Raw genomic sequence first — 26,173 nt, 5'->3', positions numbered from 1 at the left:
CTCAAAGTTCCGATATTCTGTGCCTTGCACCACCAATGTCGCTACACAACCCGCCCGGATGTCTGTGGACTGCGACCCAGAAGCCAAATGGAACCTCCGACTTACCGGCCGCGTTGCGAGTCCGCAGCGTTGCACTGTGTCCGGGTGAATAAAACTCCCAGTGCTGCCCGTGTCAAACAGGCATCTAGTCCTGTGCCCCTCCACCCGGATGTCCATCATGGACCTTGCAAGCTGGTGTGGGGTGCTTTGGTCGAGAGTTACAGTGGGCAGAGACCCGGTAAGCATCGGAGGGTCGGGGGCGGGGCATGCTGACGTCGACAGAGATGGTCGCTCACATCCGGGGTACCCGGTCAGCATCGGAGGGTCGGGGGCGGGGCGTGCTGACGTCGCCAAAGATGGCCGCCCACATCCGGGCATGCAAGATGGCGGCCCCCACGTTTCACCCGCAGCGCTGCATTCCGCTCGAGGTTGAGACTTACAGACCTTGGCGAAGTGGCCCCGCTTTCTGCAACTGGAGCAGGTTGCTTCTCGCGCTGGACAGCGTTGTCGAGGGTGTTTTTTATGGCCGCAGAAATAACAAAGCACGAGCTTCTGACGGGCCACAGCCGTGGTCTGGGTCGGGGAGCTCGTGGAATCGCGACTGGCAGCGGCGTTGGCGAATTCGCTCCCGGGAGCCGGCAGTGGCGGGGTCTGAGGTGTCCACGGAACCGGTGGGGAATCGCGCGACTGGACAGCGTCGGCGTAGTGCAGCGCAGCTTCTAGAGCGTTGGCCGTCTCTATCGCTGAGCTTAAGGTAAGGTCGGCATTTTCCAGCAGCCGCTGGCGCATGTACACTGACCTCAGTCCCGTCACAAAGGCATCTCGCACCAGCAGCTCCGCATGTTGTTCTGCCGTGAGCGTCTTGCAGTCGCAAGCTCGGACGAGCGTCTGTAGTGCTCGGAGAAACTCAGCGCACGATTCGCCAGCCCGCTGTCACCGGGTAGCTAAACGATGTCTTGCGTAGACGGTGTTCACCGGCCGCAGGTACTGTCTTTGGAGGGCGTCCAGTGCCCCATCGTAGGTCGGCAGGTCCCGGATAATGGAGTAAACTTTGGGGGTGACCCTCAAGAGTAGGATTCTGTGCATAACGGCGGGTTCAGTTGCACGAACCTCCTCCAAGTACGATTGGAAGCATGCAAGCCAGTGTTCAAAAGCGAGAGCTGCGTCAGGGTCTTGAGGGTCGAAATCCAACCGGTCCGGACGCAAAGCGGTTTCCATGTTTTAAAACTTCCAGTCAATAAAATTGATGCACCATCAATAACTCACACTGAGACGTAAGGCGAGATATCGGCTTTTATTGACTGGAAGAAGGAACCAGGGGTGAGTGTCTATCATACAATGTCCTGGAGACTGAGGCCGAGCGTCAGGCCTCAGATCGCCTTTATACAGGGGCCTGTGGGAGGAGCCACAGGAGCAGTCAGCAGGGGGCGTGTCCAGACAGGCACACGCAGTTCACCACAATATCACCCTGTTTCTTCCCTCACTGAGGCATGACACAGGCAGCAATCCAGAAATTACTGCCCTGGAGGTCCTATTTCTCAGGTTTCTGCCTAGCTCTCTAAATTCTTTTTTCACAACCTTTTTGCTTTTCCTTCCTATGTTATTGATACCAATATGTACCAAGACATCTGGCTGCTCTCCCTCTCCCTCCAAAATGCTGTGGACATGATCTGAGACGTTCCTGACCCTGTCACTTGGAAGGCAGCATACCATCCTGGTGTCCCATTCAGATCCACAGAAACTCTTGTCTGTTCCCTTGGCTTGAGTCCCCTCCTGTCTTCTCCCTCTTTCCCATGCTCAATGCCAGTAACCCAGTCTCTGTGACATTCCTCTGGGAGGTCATCCCCCACAACAGTATCCAAAATGGTATACTTATTTTTGAGGGGAATGGCCACAGGAGCGCTCTGCGCTAACTGCCTATTCACGTTTCCATTTCTTCTGCCAGTCACCCAACTACTCGCCTCCTGCAACTTAGGGAAGACTTCTTCCTGTAACTCTGATCGATGATCTCCTCACTCTCCCGTACAAGCTGAAGGTCATCCAGCTGCTGCTCCAGATCCATAACATGGTTTTCAAGGAGCTGCAGCTGGATGTGCTTCATGTAGATGTAGTTCCCCGGGTGACTCTGGGTCTCCCAGGACTCCAACATCCTGCATGAAGAACACACAACAGCCATTTAGTACACTAGGTACAGTAAAAAAACAGAAACTCACCCAGAGCCAGCGCCTCTTCCCAGCTAAGGCTTCCTTCGAGCCAAAGCCTGACACGCCTACTCCCAACAATGGCTGCCCCGCTTGTCCATTCAGTATTCTTAAACAAGCATCGCCAACCTGTGAGAAACCTCATCGCTGTGGCCTGCTCCTGCCACTGACTGGGCCACCGCAATGAGCCCGAACACCCACGAAGGTCTCCTTTTACACACGTGCCACCGATCTGTGAGAAACCTCATCACTGTGGCCTGCTCCTGCCGCTGATTACTATGGAAGGAGCAATTTCTGGAGAGATGTCGAAATGCTGGAGTGAACAGTTAGGTTTTGATGGACTGTAAATCATGATCTACAAAATTGGGGGCTTTGCTTTTGCTTGCGTGGTGGCTGGTGGGAATGATGATGCCTTATGCTAGAATAAGTGAGGGGGGAGGGTTGAAGCTGCTTGTGTATAGGAGGAGGGCAGAGGGCTTTGGGGTTCTTGTGATTTTTCTGTCATTCATTCTTTGGGGGTTTCCTTCTGTTTCGAGGATGTCTGCAGAGAGTAAGAATTTCAGGTTGTGTATTGTATACATTCTCTATATATTGTATACATATTGTATAAATGGAACTATTGAAGAAGCATAAAACCATTTTTCTTCTCTCGGATTCTCTTTCCTGAAAGTTTGCTGTAAGAATAAAGACATTTATATTCCCTAGTTACAGCTTCTATGTTGCTTAGTTTTAGTCAGTCACCCCACACCTATCTGCTTTGCCCCTTCTCTTGACCCATAACACTGACTATGTCCCCTTTATCTTTCAGTCTGAGTGAAGGGCCTCGATCGAAGACATTGACTGTCCATTTTCCTTCAAAGATGCAGATTGACTTACTGAGCTCCCCCAGCAGTCTTTTTGTGCTCCATTCCAGCGTCTGAGTCAGAATCAGAATCAGAATTACTATCACTGGTATTTGTGTGAAATGAGTTGTTTTGTGGCAGCATTACAGTGCAAGATATAAAATTAGACTATAATTTACACCAAGAAATATGTATGAAACACAAGCAGTGCAAAAAGAGAACAAAAATAGTAAGATAGCGTCCATGGGCTCGTTTGCTGTCTCTTTTGTCTATATTTAAAACCAGCGATTAGTTCTACAGCAAGCAGATCTGTTGCCTGCATTCTCTCTGGGACATGGTGTCTGCATCTACATCAATGAAGGACCAGTTGTATTGTACAAATTCTGAACTTAAATCAACCCTCTCAGTCTTGGCAGAGCTGCATCTGGGTTTGACTGACAGGAGAATTATCAAATCATCTCCATTGTTTCTACAATTCACTCTAAATAATGACTCATTGCAGTTGACAATGTTGGTACAATGATATTTATTTAAGATACTTTGATTAAATGAATTTTGATCAATGTACAGCGATTTTCAAGCATACACAACTTTGTAAATAAACATATATTCTTTAATTAAAATATCACACAAGCATATTTTTATACACATTGATTTTAAACAATAGTAGCAAGCATGCTTTAAATGTTGGTTCATCGCATAAAGGAAGGAGAGGAGAAGGTGTGGTATTTGTTCTATTGGTGCATAAGTTAGCCAATCACAGCCTTGCTAAATTGACCTCAGTACCCTAAGTGGTGTGTGTGTGTTTGTATGTATGTGTGTCTGTGATCACTGCGCATGTGCTTTAGGTTTGTGTATGTGCATGTCTTTGTGTGAACATGGACTGTGTGTATGTCCAAGTTGTGTATCAATCTACTACATGGGTATGGAATCTGTCAGAGTCAGGTGTACATGTGTATACCTGATCTGTATGTGTCTGAGCTGTATAGATGCTCCAGTCTGGACTTTGTAAGGATGCCCCTTTAGAAAAGGGAAGACAAAGAATTTCTTTAGCCAGAAGTTGGTGGATCCATGGTATTTGTTGCCACAGATGGCTGTGGAGGCCGTCATTAGCATACTTAAAGCAGAGGTTGATGGGTTCTTGATTATTAAGGATGTCAATAGTTAAGGTGAGAAGCTAGCAGAATGGGCTCAAAAGGGATAATAAATCAGCAATGATCGAATGGCAGAGCGGACTTAAATGACCTAATACTGCTCCCACTTCTTATGGTTTGTAACATGTTAGGACTAAGTTAAGTTTAAAGATGTTATCACACATTGAATGCAAATCTCAACCTTGTTGGCACTGCAATCATAAGGAACGACAAGCAAAATAATAGATGATGAAGCAAAAATTGGTAAATGTCCAGAAGTAAATTTATAATCAGGTATACAAAAATACCATCTCACCCACATTCCTATACAGACCTAATTTCATACACACACTTAAAGACTAAATTAAAAATGCACATTTTCAATGAATTCAGGACAAGTCAACTAACTCTGGTGGTGTAACCAGTCCTGAAACGTAGCTTTTGTTGTTGGGAGTGGAACTTAAACCCTCAATCCTCAGAGCCAGAAACAACAAGAGTGAGACACCATTAAAGAAAGAATCTCCACTGAGACAAGTCTTGTCACTGGGTCTTGATCCATTCCTCTGATCCCGCGGTTTTATAAGTCTGGATAAATAAAATGGAGATTGCCATTATTTGTGTTGATTCAATCTACATACAGTTAACACCAACTTTATGGAGGTGAAAATTCCCTGTTCTTTGCCCTGGTCGTCTTGCCAGGAGAGACAGAGCCCTGAGGTTTCTCTGTCAGCAGGAGGGATTGTGGGCTGCCACAGCTGTACCACTATCACAGTTTGGACTTCCCAGAGTTTGGAATTTCAACTCTGTCTGTAAGGAGTTTCTATGTTCGGGAGTTCCGGTTTCCTGCCACAGTCCAAAGACATACAGTTAGTAGATTAATTGGTTGTTGTAAGTTGTCCTGTGATTAGGCTGGTGTTAAATGGGTGGGTTGCTGAGCACTGCAACTCATAGGCTTGTTCCACGCAAATCTCTAAATGAAACTAAATTTCAAAAAATGGGAACAAAAACCACAGTGTGGTCATCACCTATAGTGTCCCATAATATCTGTTGGACTGGCGCCCACTAAAATGGGGAGTGGAGGATGGGGCAAGGCTGAGCTATCTTCGCATGACCCTGCAGACACCACTCCCAGCAAGGGGAACAAACTGACTTGTTATTCAATCATCAGGGGTCTCAGCCAGCATCAGAGGGCAGCGGAGAGGCAAGTGGAGACAGAAACATTCCAACCATCTCCATGGTTCAGAACTTTACTTCTACTACTGTAGAACTGGATGGCTGCAAGGGCTCTGCTTGTCTGGAGCTGAGATCATGAGAGAAGATTGTTGGAATCCAATAGTGTGTTGTATCAACTACTTTCACCATGTAATTCATAGTCATAGAATTCCTTATCAGGAGACCACTGCCATTACAGATCAGTAATAATATTTCCTCCTTGCTGACAATCAACACAGATGCACCTCAAAGATATGTGCTTATCATACTACTCTACTCTGTTATACAGCATAGAAGCAGGCCTTTGGCTAACTGGTCCATGCTGACTAAGATGTCCCCATCCAAGCTGGTCCCATTTGCCCATGTTTGCCCCATATCCCTCTAAACATTATCAATCCATATACCTGTTCATCTATCTCTTAAAGGCTATCATTATGCATAACTAAACCCCTTCCTCCAGCAGCTCATGCCACACACTTATCACCATTTATGTGAAATGATTCCCTCAAATTCCTATTAAATCTTTCCCCTATTATCTTAAACCTTTGCACTCCAGTTCTTGAGTTCTTAACCTGGGAAAAAGACAAGGCATTCACCCTATTTCTGCCCTTCTATTTTATGCATCCCTATAAGATCACCTCTCAGTCTTCTGTGCTCCAAGGAGCAAAGTCCTAGCTGAACTGACCTCTTCCAATAACTCAGTCCCTTCAGTCCCAGCAACATCCTTGTAGATATTTTCTATACTCTCTCCAGTTTAATAATATCTTTCCTCTCTCAGGGCAACCAAAACTGAGCACTTTACTCCAAAGTGATCTTACCAGTGCCCTGTACAAGTGTGCCATTAGCTCCCAACTTTTACACTCAGCACTCTGACTTATGAAGGCCAACGTGCCAAAAGCCCTGTCCGCGACCCTCTCTGCCCATGACTCCACCATCAGGGAATCTTTTCAAAATTCAAGTTTATTATCGCACGAACATTGCTTTGAACTGCAGCTGCTAAGTTAACAAATTTCACGTCACATGCCGGTGATAATAAACCTGATTCTGGTTCTGACATGTCCTCAAGGACTCGGCAGAACAAAACAGGACACAACAAACAACAGAGCAGCAATAGTGAAAAGAAAGCCTTCCACTCTCCTACCCTAACACGTACACACTCCTTTAACTCCAGGACAGGTCTCCAGCCTTCCGCTTCCAATTGTAGTCCAAGATCTCTAACCTGTTCAACCTTTCCCTGTAACTTAGGTACTGAAACCCAGGTAACATTCTAGTAAATCTCTGTACTCTGTCTATTTTGTTGATATCTTTCCTATAATTCGCTGACCAGTTCTGTACACAATACTCCAAATTTGGCCATACCAATGCCTTGTACAATTTTAACATTACATCCCAACTCCTATGCTCAATGTTCTGATTTATAAACGCCAGCATACCAAAAGCTTTCTTCATCACACTATCCACATGAGATTCCGCCTTCAGGGAACTATGCACCATTATTCCTAGAAACTCTGTTCTACTGCATTCTTCAATGCCCTACCATTTACCGAGTATGTCCTATTTGGATTATTCCTACCAAAATATAGCACCTCACACTCATCAGCATTAAACTCCATCTGCCATCATTCAGCCCACTCTTCTAACTGGCCTAAATTTCTCTGCAAGCTTTGAAAACCTACTTCATTATCCACAATGCCTCCTACCTTAGTATCATCTGCATACTTACTAATCCAATTTACCACCCCATCATCCAGATCATTAATGTATATGAAAAAAAACATTGGACCCAATACAGATCCCTGAGGCACACCACTAGTCACCGGTCTCCAACCTGACAAACAGTTATCCACCACTACTCTCTGGCATCTCCCTTCTAGCCACTGTTGAATCTATTTTACTACTTCAATATTAATACCTAACGATTGAACCTTCCTAACTAAGCTTCCATATGGAACCTTGTTAAAGGCCTTACTGAAGTCCATATAGACAACATCCACTACTTTACCCACATCAACTTTCCTCGTAACCTCTTCAAAAAATTCAATAAGATTTGTCAACCATGACCTTCCATGCACAAAAACCTGAATATATTTCATCAACCTGAATATTTCTCCTTCTACGGATACAGCCCATGCTACTAAAGGTTTCTGTCATTTTGCATAAAACTTCTTACCCCGATTACGTTCACCTCGATTGTGTTCACCTCGACTGTGTTCACATCAGACTGTACGGATTCAGTGGTGTAACTCTTGTGTTTACTGGTCAGCCATTTCCGAAGTTCAGTAACCACCTTCAATGAGATGAGATTAATTCAGCCAATTATTGCCTTAGAGAGAACTTCCATCTGTTCAACATGGTGTGTCCAAAAGTCAGGTAAGAATTTAAATTTATACAATGACCTCCCCTACAGGCATCTTCACTGATAATTCCTATTCAGTCGGTCAATTAGGGTTGGACTTTCTACCCTCAGCTTCCATGTGAACTATACAAAGTCCTTTGGGGCTGTTGGATTGGGGTGTAGAATTGTTAGCACAAGAGGTTCTGCAGATGCTGAAAATCAAGAGCAACACACACACACACACACACACACACACACACACACACACACACACACACACACACACACACACATACAATGCTGGAGGAACTCAGCAGGTCAGGCAGCAGTTACAGAAAAAAAGTACAGTCTACGTTTCTGGCCGACATCCTTCATCAGGACATCCTAACTCTAGAAATGCTAATTTTCTTGTAGTTTAATTTGTCTATGCTTCCTTGTATTTTCATATAATCACCTAGGTACGTATATTTTTCAGTGAAATTTCCAGTAATCACAATATAGTTGATTTCTGCATTTTTCTAGAAACTTCTTCGTTTTCAGCAGCAGATGTTGTGCCACATAAATCTGAATTATTTTAATAGTTAATTCTTCTAACAGAGTTTAGAAGAATGAAGAGAGATATCAATGAAATCTATTGAATATTGGAAAACCCTGATACAGTGAACATGGAGAGGATGCTTCCAATAGTAGGAGAGCCCAGGACCAGAGGGCATGGTCTCAGAGAAAAGGGACATCCCTTTAGTACAGAAACAAGGAGGAATTTTTTTAGCCAGAGGGTGGTGAATCTGCGGAATTCTGTGCCACTGGCGGCTGTGGAGGCCAAGTCATTTGGTATATTTAAAGAAGAGTCTGACAGGTTCTTGGTTAGTGAGGGTGTCAAAGGTTGCATGGAGAAGGCAGAAGATTGGTGTTGAGATGGAAAATACATCAGCAAAGATGGAATGAAGGAGCAGATACGATGGGCCAGATGACCCAATTCTGCTCCTATCTCTTATGGTCTTATGGCATTATGCCGATGAACCTCCCCTGCCCCCACTCCAAGTAATCATGTCCTTTCTAAATAGAGGTGACAATATTCCTCGTGTGGCCTCACCAAAGATTTATACAGCTGTACGATAACTTCCATGCTTTTCTATTCTATGTCCTGGCTAATCAGAGCTCGCATCCCATATATTTTCTTTACAACCTGTGCCATCACCTTCAAGGATCTATGGAGTTGTACACCAAAGTATCCCTGTCGTTCAATACTCCCTTAAAACCTGACATGCATTGTAAATGTCAAAGTCTAAGTAAATTTATTATCAAAGTATGTGTATGCCACCAGATCCTAACATGAGATTCATTTTCTTACCAGTATTTACAGGAAATTAAAGAAGTACCATAGAACACCAACAAACAATCAACATGCAAAAGACAAATTGTGCAAATAAAAATATACTGAGAAACTGAGTCATAGGGTCCTTGAATGTGAGTTTGTAGATTGTGGAATCAATTCAGAGTTGAGATCAGTGAAGCTATTCATGCCTGATGATTGTAAAAATTCTAACTGCTATGGCTCTGTGCATCTTACCTGTTGATCAAGGTCTGTCTGTAGCCTGAGATTACCCTCCGCTTTAACTACAATGCCAGAAGGCAGTGGATTCCGAGTCTTTGAAAAATTTTATGAAGATGTAGAGAGCTTTTGGATCGGAAAGGGGTTACCACGAGGAATGAAGATTTGAGGTCACATTCAGATCAGCCTGATCTTATTAAATAGCAGTGGAAACGTGAAGGACCATGTTGTAGGCTCTTCCTCCCAATTCACAGTTCATTAAAAGACAATGTAAGGCTTCATTACAATGACAAGTGTGCAGAGAGTAGGGTCAGAGGAGGATATGTTTCTGTAGGGAAGAGATCCTTACCAGGCGATTGAAAACACAGTAAATAAGGAAAATGAATAGACCCTGGAGGCTGGCAAAAACAGTAAATAAGTGACCAAACACCATGGTGCTCTCATCAACATTAAATATTCCAAAGATCCATGTGCATCCCAATACAAATATCCGTGCAGCAGCCTTAATGGTTAAGGTTCTGTAGAAAAGAAGTAAAACAGACCATGTGAATGAAAGGCACAGGAACGAAGAAATGCATTTCATATGGAATCTTTCATATCTTTCATACCCTCGGGATTTTCTCAGCAGCCAATAGCATTTTCTTAAAGTGTTTATTGGATACATTGCTGGGCCCCAGGCATTACTGGAAAGGACGTTGTTTATTGGCCATCAATACTACCTTTGGGAAGGTGGTGGTGAGCTTCCTGCTAGTAGTCCTGCTTTCCTTCTGGGGGCAGGTGCTCCCTAGGGGAGGTAGATGAGTGAGTCCCAGAACTTAGACCCAGCTATGGCAGAGGAATCAGAATCAAGTTTATTATCACCAGCATGTGTTGTGAAGTTTGTTACCTGAGCAGCAGCAGTTCAATGCAATATACAATAATATAGAAAGAAAAGTAGTATATAGATGTATGTACATATATTAAATAGTTTAAAAATGGTATATTAAAAAAATGTGAGGTAATGTCCATGGGTTCAATGCCTATTTAAGAACGGTATGGCATTTTGGAAAAAGCTGTTCCTGAATCGCTAAGTGTGCGCCTTGGGGCTTCTGTACCTCCTACCTGATTGCAACAATGAGAAAAGGACATACCCTGGGTAACAGAGGTCCTTAATAATGGACGTTGCCTTTCTGAGGCACCACTCCTTGAAGATGTCTGGGATACTATGGAGACTAGTACCCAAAATGGAGCTAACTAATTTTATGACTTTCTGTAGCTTCTTTCAGTCCTGTGTAGTAGATCTCCCTGCCCCCTATACTAGACAGTAAAGTAGCCTGTCAGAATGCTCTCTACGGTACATAGTATATTATATAAAACAGAAACAGGAGTTGCCATTTTGCCCCTTAAGACCATAAGACATAGGAACAGAATTAGACCATTCAGCTCATCGAGTCTGCTCCACCATTCCATCATGGCTGATCCTGGATACCACACAACCCCAAACACCTGCCTTCTCGCCATATCCTTTGAGGTCCTGACCAATCGGGAAATGATCAACTTCTTCCTTAAATCTATGCACCGACTTGGTCTCCACTGCAGGCTGTGGCAGAGCATTTCACAGATTCACTACTCTCTGGCTAAAAAAAATCCTCCTTACCTCTGTTTTAAAGGGTCTCCCCTCAATTTTGAGGCTGTGCTCTCTAGTTCTGGATGCACCCACCATAGGAAACATCCTCTCCACATCTACCCTATCTAATTCTTTCAACATTCGGTAAGTTTCAATGAAATCCCCACGCATTCTTATGAATTCAAGTGAATACAGGCCCAAAGCTGCCAAATGCTCCTAGTATGTTAACCCCTTCATTCCTGGTACCATCCTCGTGAACCTCCTCTGGACTCTCTCCAATGAGAGCACATTCATCTGCAATATGGGGCCCAAAACTGTTGACAATATTCTAAGTGTGGCCTGACTGGTGTCTTATAAAATCTCAGCATTATTTCCTTGCTTTTATATTCTATTCCTCTTGAAATAAATGCCAACATTGCATTTGCCTTCTTCACCACAGACTCAAACTGCAAATTAACCTTCTGGGATTCTTGCACAAGGACTCCTAAGTCCCTCTGTACCTCTGATGTTTGAAAGTTCTCCCAATTTAGATAATAGTCCACACTATTGTTCCTTTTACCAACATACATTTCCCAACACTGTATTCCATCTACCATTTTTTGCCCATTCTTCCAATTTGTCTGTCCTACCACAATCGCATTGCTTCCTCAGCACTACCTACCCCTCCACCTATCTTCACCTAACTTTGCCACAAACCCATCAATTCCATTATCTAGCTCATTGACAAACAATGTGAAGGGTAGCAGTCCCAATGCTGACCCCTGAGGAACAGCACTAGTCACTGGCAGCAACCAGCAAAGGCCCCTTTTATTCTCACTCGTTGCCTGCTGCCTGTCAGCCATTTTGCTATCCATACCAGTATCTTTCCTGGTACTGATACTGGAAAGATCTTTCCAGTATCTTTCCTGTAACACCATAGGATTTTATCTTGTTAAGCAGCCTCATGTGACACTATATCAAACACCTTCTAAAAATCCAAGTAATTGACATCCACTCCCTCTCCTTTGTCTATCCTGCTTGTTACTTCCTCGAAGAATTCTAACATATTTGTCAGGCAAGATCTCCCTTGGGAGAAACCATGCTGACTTTAAACTCTTTTATCATTAGTCTCCAAGTACCTCCTCATCCTGAATAATAGACTCTAAAGCTTTCCTAACCACTGAGGCTATGCTAACTGGCCTATTATTTTGCCTTCCTCCCTTCTTAAAGACTGGTGTGACATTGGCAGTCTTCCTGTCCTCCAGGATCATGCCAGAATCAAATGATTCTTGAAGTTTCATGATGTCTGTTATCTCTTCAGTAACCTCTCTTAGGTCTCTGGCATGTAATCCATCTGGCCCAGGTGACTTATCCACCTTAAGACCTTTGAGTTTGCCTAGCACTTTTTCCTTTGTAATAGCAATGGCACTCACTTCTGCTCCATGACACTCATGGTCATCTTTTGTCTTCACTAGTGTCTTCCAAAGTGAAGATAAATGCAAAATACCTATTAAGTTCATCTGCTATTTCTTTATCCCCCATTACTATCTCACCAGCATCATTTTCCAGCTGTGAAATATCAACTCACACCTCCCTTTTACTCTTTAACTAACTGAAAAAACTGTTGGTGTCCTGCTTTATGTTATTGACTAGTTTGCCCTCATATTTCATCTTTTCCCTTCTTATAGTTTTTTTTAAGTTTCCTTTTGTTGGATTTTGAAAGCTTCCCAATCACTTCCAATTAAAAAGCTTTCCACTCACTTTTGCTACCTTATATGCCCTTTCCTTGTCTTTTATGCAGTCTTTAACCTCCTCTGTCAGACAGCCACGGTTGCCTACTCTGCCATTTGGGTTTTTCCTCTGTGGGATATATCTATTCTGCACCTGTTCCCAGAAACTTCAGCCATCTCTGCTCTGCCATCATTCCTGCCAGTATCCTCCTTCAATCCAACAGGGAAGCTTCTCTCTCATGCCTCTATAATTCCCTGTATTCCACTGTGATACAGATACATGTAAATTATACTGCTCCCTCTTAAATTGCAGAATGAATTCAATCATAGTATGATCACTGCCTCCTAAGCATTTCTTTATGTGAAACTCCTTAATAAGATCTGGATTATTACATGACACCTTTCCCCAAGTAGGCTCAAGCACAAGCTGCTCTTAAAAGCCATCTTATAGGCATTCAACAAACTCCATCACTTACGATCCAACATCAACCTGATTTTCCCAATCCCCTTACGTATTGAAGTCCCCCATTACAATTGTGACATTGCCCTTATTACATGCCTCTTTCAGTTCCCTTTGCAATCTCAATCCCCCATCTTGGCTACTATCTAGAGTGATGTGTATAAAGTGAGGTTGTTGATGCAAGTGCATATATTTACCCTGGAGTATCAGATATACTTGGCAGAATTGGCACATTCCCACATGGGTCAAGCACCATGGGCTGAAAGTCAGAGTGTCTCTGCGTTCTGCCAGGTCATGAACAACAGCACCTTCTGGGAAAGAACTGTGCCCCATGTGAAGGACCAGAGAGGTTGGATGGTGTTGGACTCTTAAAACATAGATCAGAGAACAGCACAGCACAGTCCGGCCCTTCTGCCCACATTGTTGTGCTGACCTTTTAACTGACTCCAAGAATACTGTAAGTTAAACTTTCCCTCCAACAGAGTCCTCCATTTTTTTTCATCCATGACTCATAAGAGTCTCTTACTGTAAATGTCCTTATTGCATCTGCCTTTACCACCAAACCCTGTAATGTATTCCAGGCACTTACTATCTGTGCTAAAAAAAAACCTACCTCTGAAATCCCCCTATATTTTACTCCAGTCACCTCAAAGTTATGTCCTCTCATGTTAGCGATTGCTGCACTAGGAAAAAGGAGCTGGCCGTCCACGCTACCTACAGGTATGTCTCTCATCATCTTAACAACCTCATCAAGTCACTTACTTGGTTTCTTTGAGCTTCGACACCTCCTTGTTGCGTGAATCAAAATGGCGTCTCAGTAAGTAGAGAGTCCAAATTAATAGGGATGAGTTGACCTGAAAAGAGAGAGATGGAGAGAGTGACAGAGAGAGAGATGAAAGAGGGAGAGACAGGGAGAAGTGGAGGGGGAAGAGAGAGGGAGAGAGAGCAAAGAGAGGAACAGAGAGAGACAGAGAGAAGCAGAGGGAGAGGTAGAGAAGGAGGGAGGGAGAATGCGAGGGAGATAGATATGGAGTGGAAAGTGAAGAGAGATAGAGACAGAGAGAGGGTGAGTGAGGCCAATAGAGAGGAAGCGAGAGGGAGAGAGATGTAGAGAGTGAGGGAGAGAGGGAGAGGGAGAGAGAGAGAGGGAGAGAAGGAGATATTGGGAGAGAGAGAGACAGAAAGGGAGGGAGAGAGAGGGGGAGAGAGTGAGAGATTGAGGGTGAGGGAGAGAAAGGGAGAGTGAGAGAGGAAGAGAAAGGAAGAGGGAGAGAGAGGGAGTGGGAGGGAGAGAGGGAGAAGGAGAGGGGAAGAAGAAAGTGAGAGAGAGAAAGACAAAGGGAGAGCGAGTGGGAGGAAGGACGGGGAGGGAGACAAGATTCATGGGGAAGGCAGAATGGATCCTCCAAATTCTACACTAAAGTTTCTCTTCCCACTTACCTCATCTCTTGTTGCCACTCACAATTTCTCTTCACCACACATTAGTTTCCCCATGACACTTGAGTAAAATTATGCTCATTCCCCATGTTTACCCCATCCCCCAACTTTATCCATTCTTTATCCAACTTTATCCAATCTTTATCCATTCATATATTTTGGAAAATCCAAACTTATTCTATTATTATTTCGCTCTAACTGAGGCAGACTGGATTTTCCACAGGGTCCAGATGCATTGGCATGACTCGGAAACCCAGGACAGGAATGAAATGGGAATTGTTTACACTTCACCAACACGATAAGTCAGTAGCATCTGTGATCTGGGGACTCTATGCCAGAATTCCATGCCTAGGTCACACACACACACACACACACACACACACACACACACACACACACACACACACACACACACACACACACACACACACACACACACACACACACACACACACACACACACACACACACACACACACACACACACACACACCCTGCCGAGGGCCAGGTTCACTGATATTTCTTCAGTTATAAAATGTGCTGACCACGCTGAGTGTCAGACACATCAATATTGAGAGGACACGATGCTTCTCACAGTCCATGAGTGATTTGTGAGGGGTTGCTACACTGGACACACAGACTGGATTTTCCATAGGGTCCAGATGCATTGGCATGACCCACAGCAGAGGCACCATCCTTGACTGTGGTCCTTCCCCACTGAGCTTTTGCAGTGTCTGCACTGAGCTTCAGTGCACCCCGAGGCTCATCCTTCTCAACCCTGGGCACCAAGAGACTCTAGTGCACAGTGATATCTGGTGTCTGTGAACCCTGGGCATAGAGACACTCCATGTGGACTCACACAGGGGCCTGAAAATGAAGCACACAACAAGAGGGAACCCTGGTCTGGAATGGCTGGTGTGCAGAGAGAAACAGGATGCTTACCAGAATCACGAAACAGACCGGGCCCTGGAAACTCCAGTTAAACCCCGACTCGTGCTTCAGCCAACAGCTGTGAAGATGGAAGAGTTTCGTCACCGGGTGGCAGTCAGTTTGTGAATTACATTGAGAATGTCAGCCGATCTACAGTGCAGGAAGCAGCAGCCAATCTCTGCACGGCAAGATCCCATAAAAGCACTATGGAGTTGACCATCAATGGTATTGTCCACGGGGCCTCAGTGTGAAGGGGAATGGCCCTTGCTCTTCTCCAAAATAGTTTGTTGGGATCAGTGCTGTCCATTGAGATGATAGACGGGTCTTGCTCTGCTATCCCCTCCAATGACAATATTAGTGACAGTGTGGCTCCTCCTCAACTCTGCACTGGAACTAGAACTCGGTCACCAGAGTTGGACTTCTGTCGTAAAACTGGGAGGGTGAAGTCACTTAGCACAGGACAGAGTCGAGAGAGATGAGAAAGGGTACCACTGCGCTCTCCCTCCCAGTCCCACATGCTCAGACTGGCACTGACGGCATCAGGTGGCTAGTGTTTTGACCGAAGCCTGGAATGCATCTTTCATTATGGTCAATGCTAGCAGAAGTTGAGGGAAGTTAAGGTGGCCATTAGCTGACCTGCCAACATCTCTTTTGCATCACTCTGTGATGCTGAGATCTAAAAGCAATCTCTCCCCTTTGATCAGAGGTCAACAAATTGCCGAGGTGGGTGGACACTTGAAGGGTCAGGGTGTACAGAGCTGTGGACCCAGACTAGGGACATGGTAGATACTTTGAGGGGACAAGTGGTCTCCTCCTGTTGCCTCCATGCCTTCCTAGGATTTGCCTGCGGCCCACACAGACCATCTCCGACTTCTCATTGTATGGCAGCTGAGATCAGTCCAGTCAGGATCTGTCAGCGGGTGAAGTCAAACCCTCCCCAATCCCCAGGAGTGTTATGCCCCCTAAAACACTTGTGAATCTTTTTCTTTCTCCTTGCTTCTCACACCTCCTCACACAAAGACCATTTGGGGAAGGTTTAATTAAATATTATCAAGGTTAGAATAGAATAAATGAGAAACTGTTTCCCTAGGCCTCGAGATAAACAATCCCTTGGGGGATTGGCAGAAAACTTCAAGCATTGACTTGTGCTCAGCTGGACTGTGCTGCACAGAGAGAGGGTACACACAGACCCATTATGGGTAGTGCTGGGGTGGAATTGCAAATGTGATGGGGAAGGGTGTCAGACAACTGGAATGGTTTGTTCTCAGAGCCGGTACAGGACTCAGCTCACTTCTTGTGTGAGGGCAATGGTGCTGCCAGTTGAGTTGCTGCCGCCAGGACCCGGGACAATCCTGACCTCGGTTGTTGTCCGAGTGGAGTTTGCATGTTCTCTCCATCACCATGTCAGGATTTCTCCGAGAGCACCGGTTTGATCCCATATCCCAACAGTGTGTTATTGTCAGTAACTTACCCCTTGTTGTGGGTGGGTGGAGAAAGCATCAAAGGGGAGTGGATGGGCATGTATGGGAGGTTATGATGCAGCGGTAGAGGGAGAGGGGCAATAGAACTGATGAGCTAAATCCGCACAAAGCCAGCATGGACCAGATGGACTGAATGGCCTCTTTCTGCATCATAGTCGGTTGCATCACTCTATCACATTTCCTTATAATTTATACTTACTGCCTCCTTGTTCCATAGCCTCCAGGGTTTATTGCTGCTGAGATAATGACGATCACAGCAGGAACAGCATAAGCAGAAACGTACAGGTATCTTCGTCTGATGATATGTCTGCGAGTGTAATTGGTGACTGTCAGGTGTCTGGACATGATGAAAAGCTGCAAACTGTCCAGGAACATCCAGACGAAGACGGCAAGGAAGAGGTAATGCAGACACCCGGCAATCAGGGCGCACACAACCTAAAGAAAGAGGCAACACAGTGGATAGTGAGCAGCTTGGGGCAAAAGCAGAGGGCAGGCAGAGACAGGGACGCAGGCAGGAACATGCAGAGACACACAGATAGTTATAGACAAGTGGAAAGAAACAGAGAGAGATAACCACAGATAAAGACATTCACACAGTGTCATAAGGGGACAGGAGGCTGGACCCAAGTGCAGGATGCAGGCACTGAAGTACTAGGGGCAGGACAGCAACAACTAAATGATAGACAAGATGTGGTGACCGTGGTGTGCGTGAAGGATGTGACGTTCAAGGTGATTCTGAGGTTCTGGGAGAGTCTTAGAGTTCAGTCAAGGCAGGATCCTGGAGTTCACTGGGTGGGCCACATAACTCCTGGGCAGGGCCCGGACCTCCCAGGCAGGAACACAGGGGCCTGGCCAGGTCACGGGACACCTGGGTAGGTAGCAGGGCACAACCCGTCGACAATGAGAGATAGGTAGGGGCAGAGACCTCTGGGCAAGCCGTATAACTCCCAGGCAGGAACACCGGGACCTGAGCAGGTCGCCAGGCACCTGGGTAGGTTGCGGGGCACAACCCATTGGCAGCGAGGGATAGGTAGGGGCAGAGACCTCTGGGTGGACCGTATAACTCCCAGGCAGGGCCCGGACCTCCCAGGGAGGAACACAGGGGCCTGAGCAGGTCACCGGGCACCTGGGTAGGATGCAGGGCACAACCCATCAGCAGCAAGGGATGGAAAGGGGCAGAGTTCCCCGCCGGGCAACGGCAATCCAGCCAGGCTTGCCTGACGGAGGCAAGGGATAGGAAGGGAACTAGGTCCAGGGTGACTGCCAGACTTACTCGAAGAACTCGTCTTTAACGAGGGGAACTCCAAGCCAGGGCAACCAGAGGAGCAGGACTACCCCCCCAACTCTACTCAGTCCCAGAGCCCCTATATACACCCCAAGCCGATGGGCATCAGATGCGCCTCCTCGAGTCCAAGCAAGCCACGTTGATCCACAGGTGTGACTAATTGGGCTCAAGGGTGAAAGGAGGGACGGCTACAAGACCCGGAGACCACGGACCGGATCAAGAACCGGAACGTGGGCTCCGGACTGGACCATAACACATAGACACAAAGAAAAACACATGGCATGAGAAACAGACTGACAGTGGAACTGGAACACAGAGAGAAACACAACAGAGACACTGGTGTAGAGAGACAGAAACAAATAAATATACAGATCCATGCATGTGCATATACACACACACACTCACATGCACATATGCACGCATATGCACACACACAGACACATACACAGACATCCACACACACACACACGCACGCACACACACAAACATGTGCACACATGCACAAATACGCACACCCACGGAGTGGAGGCAATAATGCCTAAACTTATTAGGAAACACAGTGAAGATATACACATATAATAACTCACAATTAAACACAGATACAGACATAAAAATAGACTGTCATGGGTAACCTTTACAAAATATATTGTTTCAGCAAATGGAACAAGATATTTTGTCCTAGAATAGAAACAGAAACACAGACAGAAACATAACAGACAATCAGAAGCAAATAAGTACGCAAACATATGCATATACAATGGAAAAAATAATGCACAAACGTATAAAGGATACATTGGTGGTAAACAGTGACAGTAACTTATTAATGAGCAGAAATTTAGTCATAAATGTAGAATAGTAGACAGAAGAGATGAAGGAAGTCAGAGGGTCAGTACGCCTTTATGAAGGGACACGGACGTTAGACGTTTCACATTGCCTGACCTCCTCTGTTCCTCCAGTTCCTTTGTGATTTGCTCTAGGTTTCCAGTGTTTACAAACTCTTGTGAGTCCATAAACTTAGAACAACTTTGGTACTTTTTACAAAGTACCTTGTTGCAGCTCCAGATCTGCAAAGTGTGCTGATGTCACTCATTCTCCAGTGACCGGGAAACTCAGTGACGCGGTTAATCCACTGCACCCCAGGGTGAATGTGAATGGGGAGGTTTGGAGTGTCCCGTGAGATCATTGGGCAGGAGGGCAAAGGGAGGGAAAGGGCAATGTTCTGTGGTGACAAGACCTTGGGGAAGGGGTGGGTCTCCAATGCTCGGAGGCTTTGGCCGCCATTGCAATGAGGATCTGATTAAAGGGATGGCACGCTGGTCATGATGGGTCAATGGAAGGAGAGGACACCAGAGGAGAGTGATGGGAGAGCAGGGGCTGAGATCCCATCACTCCCACGTTAAGTCTGGCTTTTCTGCAGAATTTGACTAACTGCACATTCAGAAGACATCTGAGAATTAGAGGTGGTAATTTGGATTTCTTACCTGCTTTTTAATCTGTATTCCGATCAGAAAGATGAACTGTGCCAGGAAGAGGGTGATACTCAGGTGCTTGTGGAGATTGGTGTTAGCATTCTGGATGGATTTGCAGTTGACAAATATGGCGATGGAGGCAGCGAGGCAGAAAAGGGAAATGATGAGGCCGATGTAGGTGATCACCTCCAAGTGCCAGTCATCAGGCTGCAAGCATAAAGTGGGGAACCATGATCAGGAATCGGCTGTGATAGCATCTCCAGGGACAGCATTAGACAGAGTTACTGCAAGTTCACACTCATGGGATGTCCAGCCCCTACAGTCCTGTGTCAGTGATTCTGTTCCACACATTGCTCCTCCATCTTCTCTTTATCCAACCCATCAATACACCCCTCCAACACTTCTCAGTAGTTCCTGACAATCTGGGATCTCTGATACTGAGCCCTTACTCTCTAAACTTAAAGTAAGATTGGCTTTATTTGTCACATGTACATCGAAACATATAGAGCAATGCATTGATTTCCATCAATAACCAGCACAGTCCAAGGATTGGCACCAATATAGCATGCCCATAACTCACTAACTTCAGCCCAAACTATATGTCTTCGGAATATGGAAAGAAACTGGAATATTGGGAAGAAACCAAACTCATGGGGGAGAATGTACAAAATCCTTACGGGCAGTGATGAGGATCAAACCCAGGGCTGGTGGTCACTGGTGCTATAAAGTGATTTTGCTCACCACTACGCTACCGTGTTGCCCACATCTGATACCGTACTATATCCTTGGCACAACTAATAAACTAATAAAGAGGAACAAGTCAACGTACTCCTGAAGGTGGAAACTATCTCTGGACTAGCAAGGTCCAACACACCAAATACCTTCTTCACCACATTCCCAACTTGTACAGCAACATTGTTTAGTTTTTGTTGGAGCCAAGGAGGCTGAGCTTCACAAAATTAAAAGTAGCATAGAAGGAATAGTGACTGAGAAAGATTGCACCATAGCAGAAGAGTCTAAAAGCAGGCGGAATAGATTGAGGGAAAGGCCTTGAGGGGGTGGTAGTGGCAGGTGCATCACCATATTTCAGCTATATCTGGAGGAGGATTTGTATCACCAACATATAGAAAGCAACAGAACAAGGTTTAGTATACGTCAATGTGGCAGACTGACCTTTACTTTGCTGAGGCTAAGGGTCAAATCTCAGACACCTCCTCTTATCTACTTCTTGAACAGGAGCCCACTAAGGAGCACCAGGCCACTGTCTTCTGCACTATCACCGACATGATCAACTCTGGGGATATCCTATATCTATGACAGTTCATACGCTCTTGATCTTTTCAATGATTTCCAGTTCCCTGGCTGATCATCTTGTTTTCACTATGGATGTCCAGTCCCTATATACCTCCATCTCCAAAGCTCTCTATTGCTATCTGGCACCAGACTCAATCAATTGCCCTCCACCGCTACTCTCCTCCGTGTGGCAGAATTGGTCCTCACTCTTAATAATTTCTCCTTCAGCTCCTCCTACTTCCTTCAAATAGAAGGTGTAGCCACGGGCACTTGCACAGGACCCAGCATTTTTACTGGCTACATGGAACAGTTTATGTTCCAAGCCTACACTAGTATCACTCCCAACTTTTCCTGTGCTACATCAATGACTGCATCGGTGCTGCTTCCTGCATCCATACAGAGCTCGTCGACTTCATCAATTTTGCCTCTAACTTCCACCCTATTCTATTTCTGACACCTCCCTCCCCTTTCTCGAATTCTCTTTCTCTATCTCTGGAGATACCTTATCTACTGATATCTTTTATAAACCCACTGATTCTCACAGATACCTGGACTATACCCCTTCCTTTTCTGCTACTTGTAAAAACTGTCACCCTCTTCTCTCAATTCCTCTATCTCTGCTGCATCTGCTCTCAGAACAAGGCTTTAATTCTTGAACTAAGGAGATATCCACCCTCTTCAAAGAAAGGAGCTTCCCTTATCCCTACCGTCAATACTGCCCTCAACTGCATCTCTTCCATTTCACACACTTCTGCTCTTACCCCATCCTTCCGCCACCCTACCAGCGATAGGGTTTCTATGGACCCATCCTGCAACCCCACCAACCTCTGCATCCTGCACATAATTCTCCATAATTTCCACCATTTCCAACAGGATCCCACCACCAAGCACATCTTTCTCCCCCACCCACTTTCTGCTTTCCGCAGGGATCGCTCCCCACGCAAATCCCTTGTCCACTCATCCCTCCCCACTGATCTCACTCCTGATACTTACCCTTGCAAGCGGAGCAAGTGTCACACCAGCCCCTAAACCTCCTCCCTCGCTACCATTCTGGGCCCTAAACACGCCTTCCAGGTGAGGCGACACTTCTCCTGTCAGTCTCTTGTGGTCATCTACTGTATCTGTTACTCCCACTGTGGCCTCCTGTGTATCAGTGAGACACAACATAGATTGGGAGACCGCTTCACCAAGTACCTACGCTCCAACTGCCAGGATCTTCCAGTGGTCACTACTTCCCATTCCCATTCTAACATGTCACTACTGCCGTGATGAGGTTGGAGGAATAACACCTTATATTCTGTCTGGGTAGCCTCCAACCTGATAAGATGAGTTCAATTTCTCGAATTTCTGGTAATTGACTCCCTCTCTTTCACTAATGCCCATTCCCATTTCCCTCTCTCACCTTATCTCCTTACCTGCCCATCACCTCCCTCTGCTGTTCGTACCCTTTCCCTTTCTTCCATGGCCTTTTGTCCTCTCCTATTAGATACCCCTTCTCTAGCCCTTTTTCACCAAACGACTTCCTAGCCTTTTACTTCATCCACCCTCTTTCCCAGTTTCACCTATCTCCTACCACCTTGTATGTCTTCCTCCCCTTCCCCACCTTCTTACTTTGACTTCTCATTGTCTCATCATTTTTCTCCAGTTCCAATGAAGGGTCTCGGCCCGAAAAGCTGATTGTTTACTTTTTTTCCATAGATGCTGCCTGGCCTGCTGAGCACCTCCAAAATTTTGTGTGTGTTGCTTAATATAGATGACTCTTGATGGTCAGCAAGGACAATGTGGGCTGAACGGTCTGTTTCTGTTTCAGATTTTCCTGCTGAATTATTTCTTACCGGCATTTTAACTGGCGACATTAAAACAGCAAAGCTTGTCAGATGGTTACATTGGCAGGTTACATGGGTCTCATTGGAATCGATCAGTTCACAACCATCAAATGACCAGTAATTATTCCCTTCTGTATTATTCCAATAGACACATTTTGGCTCTTTGCTGTCTTCCTTTTCATGTTTCTAGATAAGAACAAATGATTTTAGCCTTCATGGAAAGCCTTTTAATAACATAATTTACATTTACACATCCCCAGGCAGTACAAATGCAGAAATCATTAGGAATGTCGCAATCCCATAGATACACAAACTGAATTATCTCTGTCGGTAGGAAATGAATCACAGAATCACATTTAACACAACAGAGGGAATAACATTTCAACCAATCACACGATACTATCCCATCAAAAAGCCCAGGACAGGAGACACTGATTAAAAACAGTGAAGCTCCCTTTTCATTACCCTATGAAACATGCTTTGGGAGGTGTAGTCAAGCTAAATGGAGAATGAAGCTTTTTCTACAATATCCCATAAAACTTGTCAGGTAATGAGTAATAATTCCAACACCACAGTGAAGTGGATCTTCCTTTCTGTGAAACCACAGCTACACAACGACCTGAGAAATGGTGGCAAGGGATTCTGATGTGTCTCAATATCAGTCTTTAAACATTCTACCATTACCAGTTCCTCTCTCAGACCCTGTGTACTCTCCCTGAATAATGGTGACTGCAGGAGCCACCAAAAACTGACATGAAACGGCTCAAACCAGATTCCTTAGAAATGGTACACAGCCAAGCTCAGTACCTGCTCAACTTCCCATTTTGCATTTTAACGGGAAGTTAATTTTCATCTGGGCAATATCACAGATTGTATGGACAAACCTGGTTGAGTTTCAGAGTCAAATTGAACTTTTCCGTTAGATTAGAGCTGGCAACTTTGTTGCTGATGGTGGCAGATATCACCTTGGAGTTTAATGACACATTGTTCTGAGATGGACGGCCGCCTTTAATCTCTTGGTTCAGCAGGGATTCCAGGTCATTGAATACAATTAAGGAAACGGCCTGAAACTCTGTGGAGATAAAACAGATCAGCCTTTGGTGAACCATACCTGAAACACTCCAGTAACTGGACATAAAGTCAGGTCTCCATAAAACCCACCCATTCCAGTCATTTGTTGTAAGCCTTTAAGTGTTAAAATCAGCTCTAAATAGAAATCAACTAGGAGATCATCAAGTGGATGCTTTGTCATGAATGGTGTCAATTTAATTTTCATTGATGGAGGTGTACCCTTCCAGGAAAGGGGCAGTCTATCTCATTCCTGACAGAAGATGGAAAAGAGATATTCTGAATTTAGCAAATTTCAGTCACTTTGAAATCCGCAAGTCACATACACAGGGCTCTCAGATTATTACAGAGCTGACTAAATTTGATAGCGGAAGATGGACCTTGAGATTGAATTCACATAGCCAGACTCTACTCATTCTGAATTACATTTGGCTTCTACTCAAGACTGAATTGCCTTCTCTGTGAATTACATAATAAGACCAAACACAGCAACATATTCTGATGGAGAGAAATACAGACTGGTACGACCAGAAAAATGGTCCAACAGGCAAGAACTTGGGCAAGGTAGAAAATCCCCTGTGGTATGTCTGTAAGTTTCTGGCTAAACTCGCTGTTCTGCAGTGTACACAGGAATCAGAAAGGGTCAGGAAACTTACCAGTGTAATTTTCTCCAGCAATCGTTCTCCAGTAAATCTCCAAGGAATTATTCTTCGCTTCTAATTTCACTGATGGGTCCGTGCTCATTTGTTTTTCTCCAGGCACCTGGATCTTAAGAACTATGAGAAAAGGTAAAGTAATCTGAAGCATTCAGTAGCAAAGTGGAAGTTCTCTTTGCTCCCTACTACTGCTGATAATTCTTTGAACAACACTTCTCTGTGAAGTCTTTTGCAGGCTTCCTGAGAATTCCATCTGATGGATATAACTTGTGACAGAGCTTTCTCAGGTTGAATTAGATTAACGTAGCCAGACAAGATAATCAATCTCAGCACCCACAGAACTGAGAGAAAAAATAAATACCCATTCTTCACTGTCTGGTGGCTCTGATCAAAAGTAGGTAAAAGGATGATTCTGACTCAATGTGTTAGTTCTCCAGATCTAATAGCTTACCAGTACTTGTTAGCCGTGATACAGACAGTGATCTTGCCTCTTTACCAGAGATAGTGAGGATTCCAGCTCCCATATCACAAGCATAGAACCTACACTGGCTTTTCACGGCTTCAGTCTATTTCTCAACTTTAGAATAGCCTTCCAGATGTTATTTTTGGTGGAACTTCTATAAAAGATGATTGAGCTACTTTGTGTTCAGTTAACATGCTTGGGGGAGTGCAGAGTAGATAGAACAGGAAGATGCAGTCGATGAAGAACATCAGTTCCATGGACAGACCAGAGAACGTGAAATTGTTCTTCTGCAGCATTGAAGTTTGAGAGATAATTTGAAAAAAGATCATCAAGATTAACAATGGTTTGGGTAGAGTTAATGAAGAGAAAGCTCTTTCATTGAAGAAGGGTGGAGAACCAATAAACAGAGGTTTAAAGGTGACTATTGTTGAACCAGTGGTGTCAGGAGGGAAACGATTTCCACACAGAGAGGGGTCATGGAACTCACTGCTTGGACAGGAAGTGGAAGAGTTTCATCCCAAGTTTTCAAATGGGAAAATACATGGTGTTGATGAGAAAATAATTATAGGGCAATCAAGAAATAGGGGATGACCAGACTGTAATATCCCTGTAGAGATCTAGCATGGGTTCAATGAGCAAAATAGCCTTCTGCACAACAATGTTTCTGTAATGCTACAGTTCTACTGGAAGCCTTGGAGCAGAAAATTTTCAGACCAGTGAGGTAACAAAGAAGTTCAATAAATCATTGTATAATGTGGGGGAGTTTTGGGGGACACATGCTGTTGGGATGCTCAGTATAATTCTCCTGGTCTTCCATGATATAGTCTCTTGTATTCCCACCCACATGGCAAATGACAGAATGTCCCATGCAAAATATAGCACCTCTGACAATGCAGCACCCCCTCAGTGCTGCACTGGACGGAAGTCTAGATGCTGTGCTCAACAGACAGCAGCAAGGGTGAAAACAGAGAGAATTAGGCTACATTCAGGCAAGCAATAGCCTCTTTCATCAATCATTTCTGCAGAGTTCTGGGAAACAGCAACCTCGGCTGACAGCGATCTCTTTATCAGATTTCCTGGGAGGATGTCGTAACAGGTGCAAAACATGAGAACTGACTCTCACCATAAGTGATGTGGCATGTTTCAGCACAGCCTTCCAAAGCAACCTCATGAAAT

At 44.9% G+C, this 26,173-nt stretch overlaps 1 protein-coding gene across 1 annotated transcript in view; it reads right to left on the bottom strand.

Annotated features, from left to right (window-relative positions):
• Positions 1 to 3,657: 3,657 nt before the first annotated feature.
• Positions 3,658 to 26,173, bottom strand: part of LOC132405851 (adhesion G protein-coupled receptor E1-like) — a 37,336-nt gene continuing 14,820 nt past the window's right edge. Inside the window, exons 8-17 of the mRNA XM_059990846.1 lie at positions 24,535 to 24,654; positions 23,695 to 23,882; positions 22,820 to 22,996; positions 19,704 to 19,898; positions 17,137 to 17,372; positions 15,469 to 15,535; positions 13,852 to 13,943; positions 9,664 to 9,832; positions 7,598 to 7,714; positions 3,658 to 4,800 (exon numbers count right to left, since the gene is read on the bottom strand). Coding sequence (XP_059846829.1) covers positions 4,756 to 4,800; positions 7,598 to 7,714; positions 9,664 to 9,832; positions 13,852 to 13,943; positions 15,469 to 15,535; positions 17,137 to 17,372; positions 19,704 to 19,898; positions 22,820 to 22,996; positions 23,695 to 23,882; positions 24,535 to 24,654 — 1,406 coding nt within the window. The 3' untranslated portion in view covers positions 3,658 to 4,755. The remainder of the gene's footprint in view (positions 4,801 to 7,597; positions 7,715 to 9,663; positions 9,833 to 13,851; positions 13,944 to 15,468; positions 15,536 to 17,136; positions 17,373 to 19,703; positions 19,899 to 22,819; positions 22,997 to 23,694; positions 23,883 to 24,534; positions 24,655 to 26,173) is intronic.

The sequence above is a fragment of the Hypanus sabinus genome, chromosome 16 (genome assembly GCF_030144855.1).
Source record: "Hypanus sabinus isolate sHypSab1 chromosome 16, sHypSab1.hap1, whole genome shotgun sequence".
NCBI classification, from domain to species: domain Eukaryota; kingdom Metazoa; phylum Chordata; class Chondrichthyes; order Myliobatiformes; family Dasyatidae; genus Hypanus; species Hypanus sabinus.
This window is presented reverse-complemented; position numbering and strand designations above follow the sequence as displayed.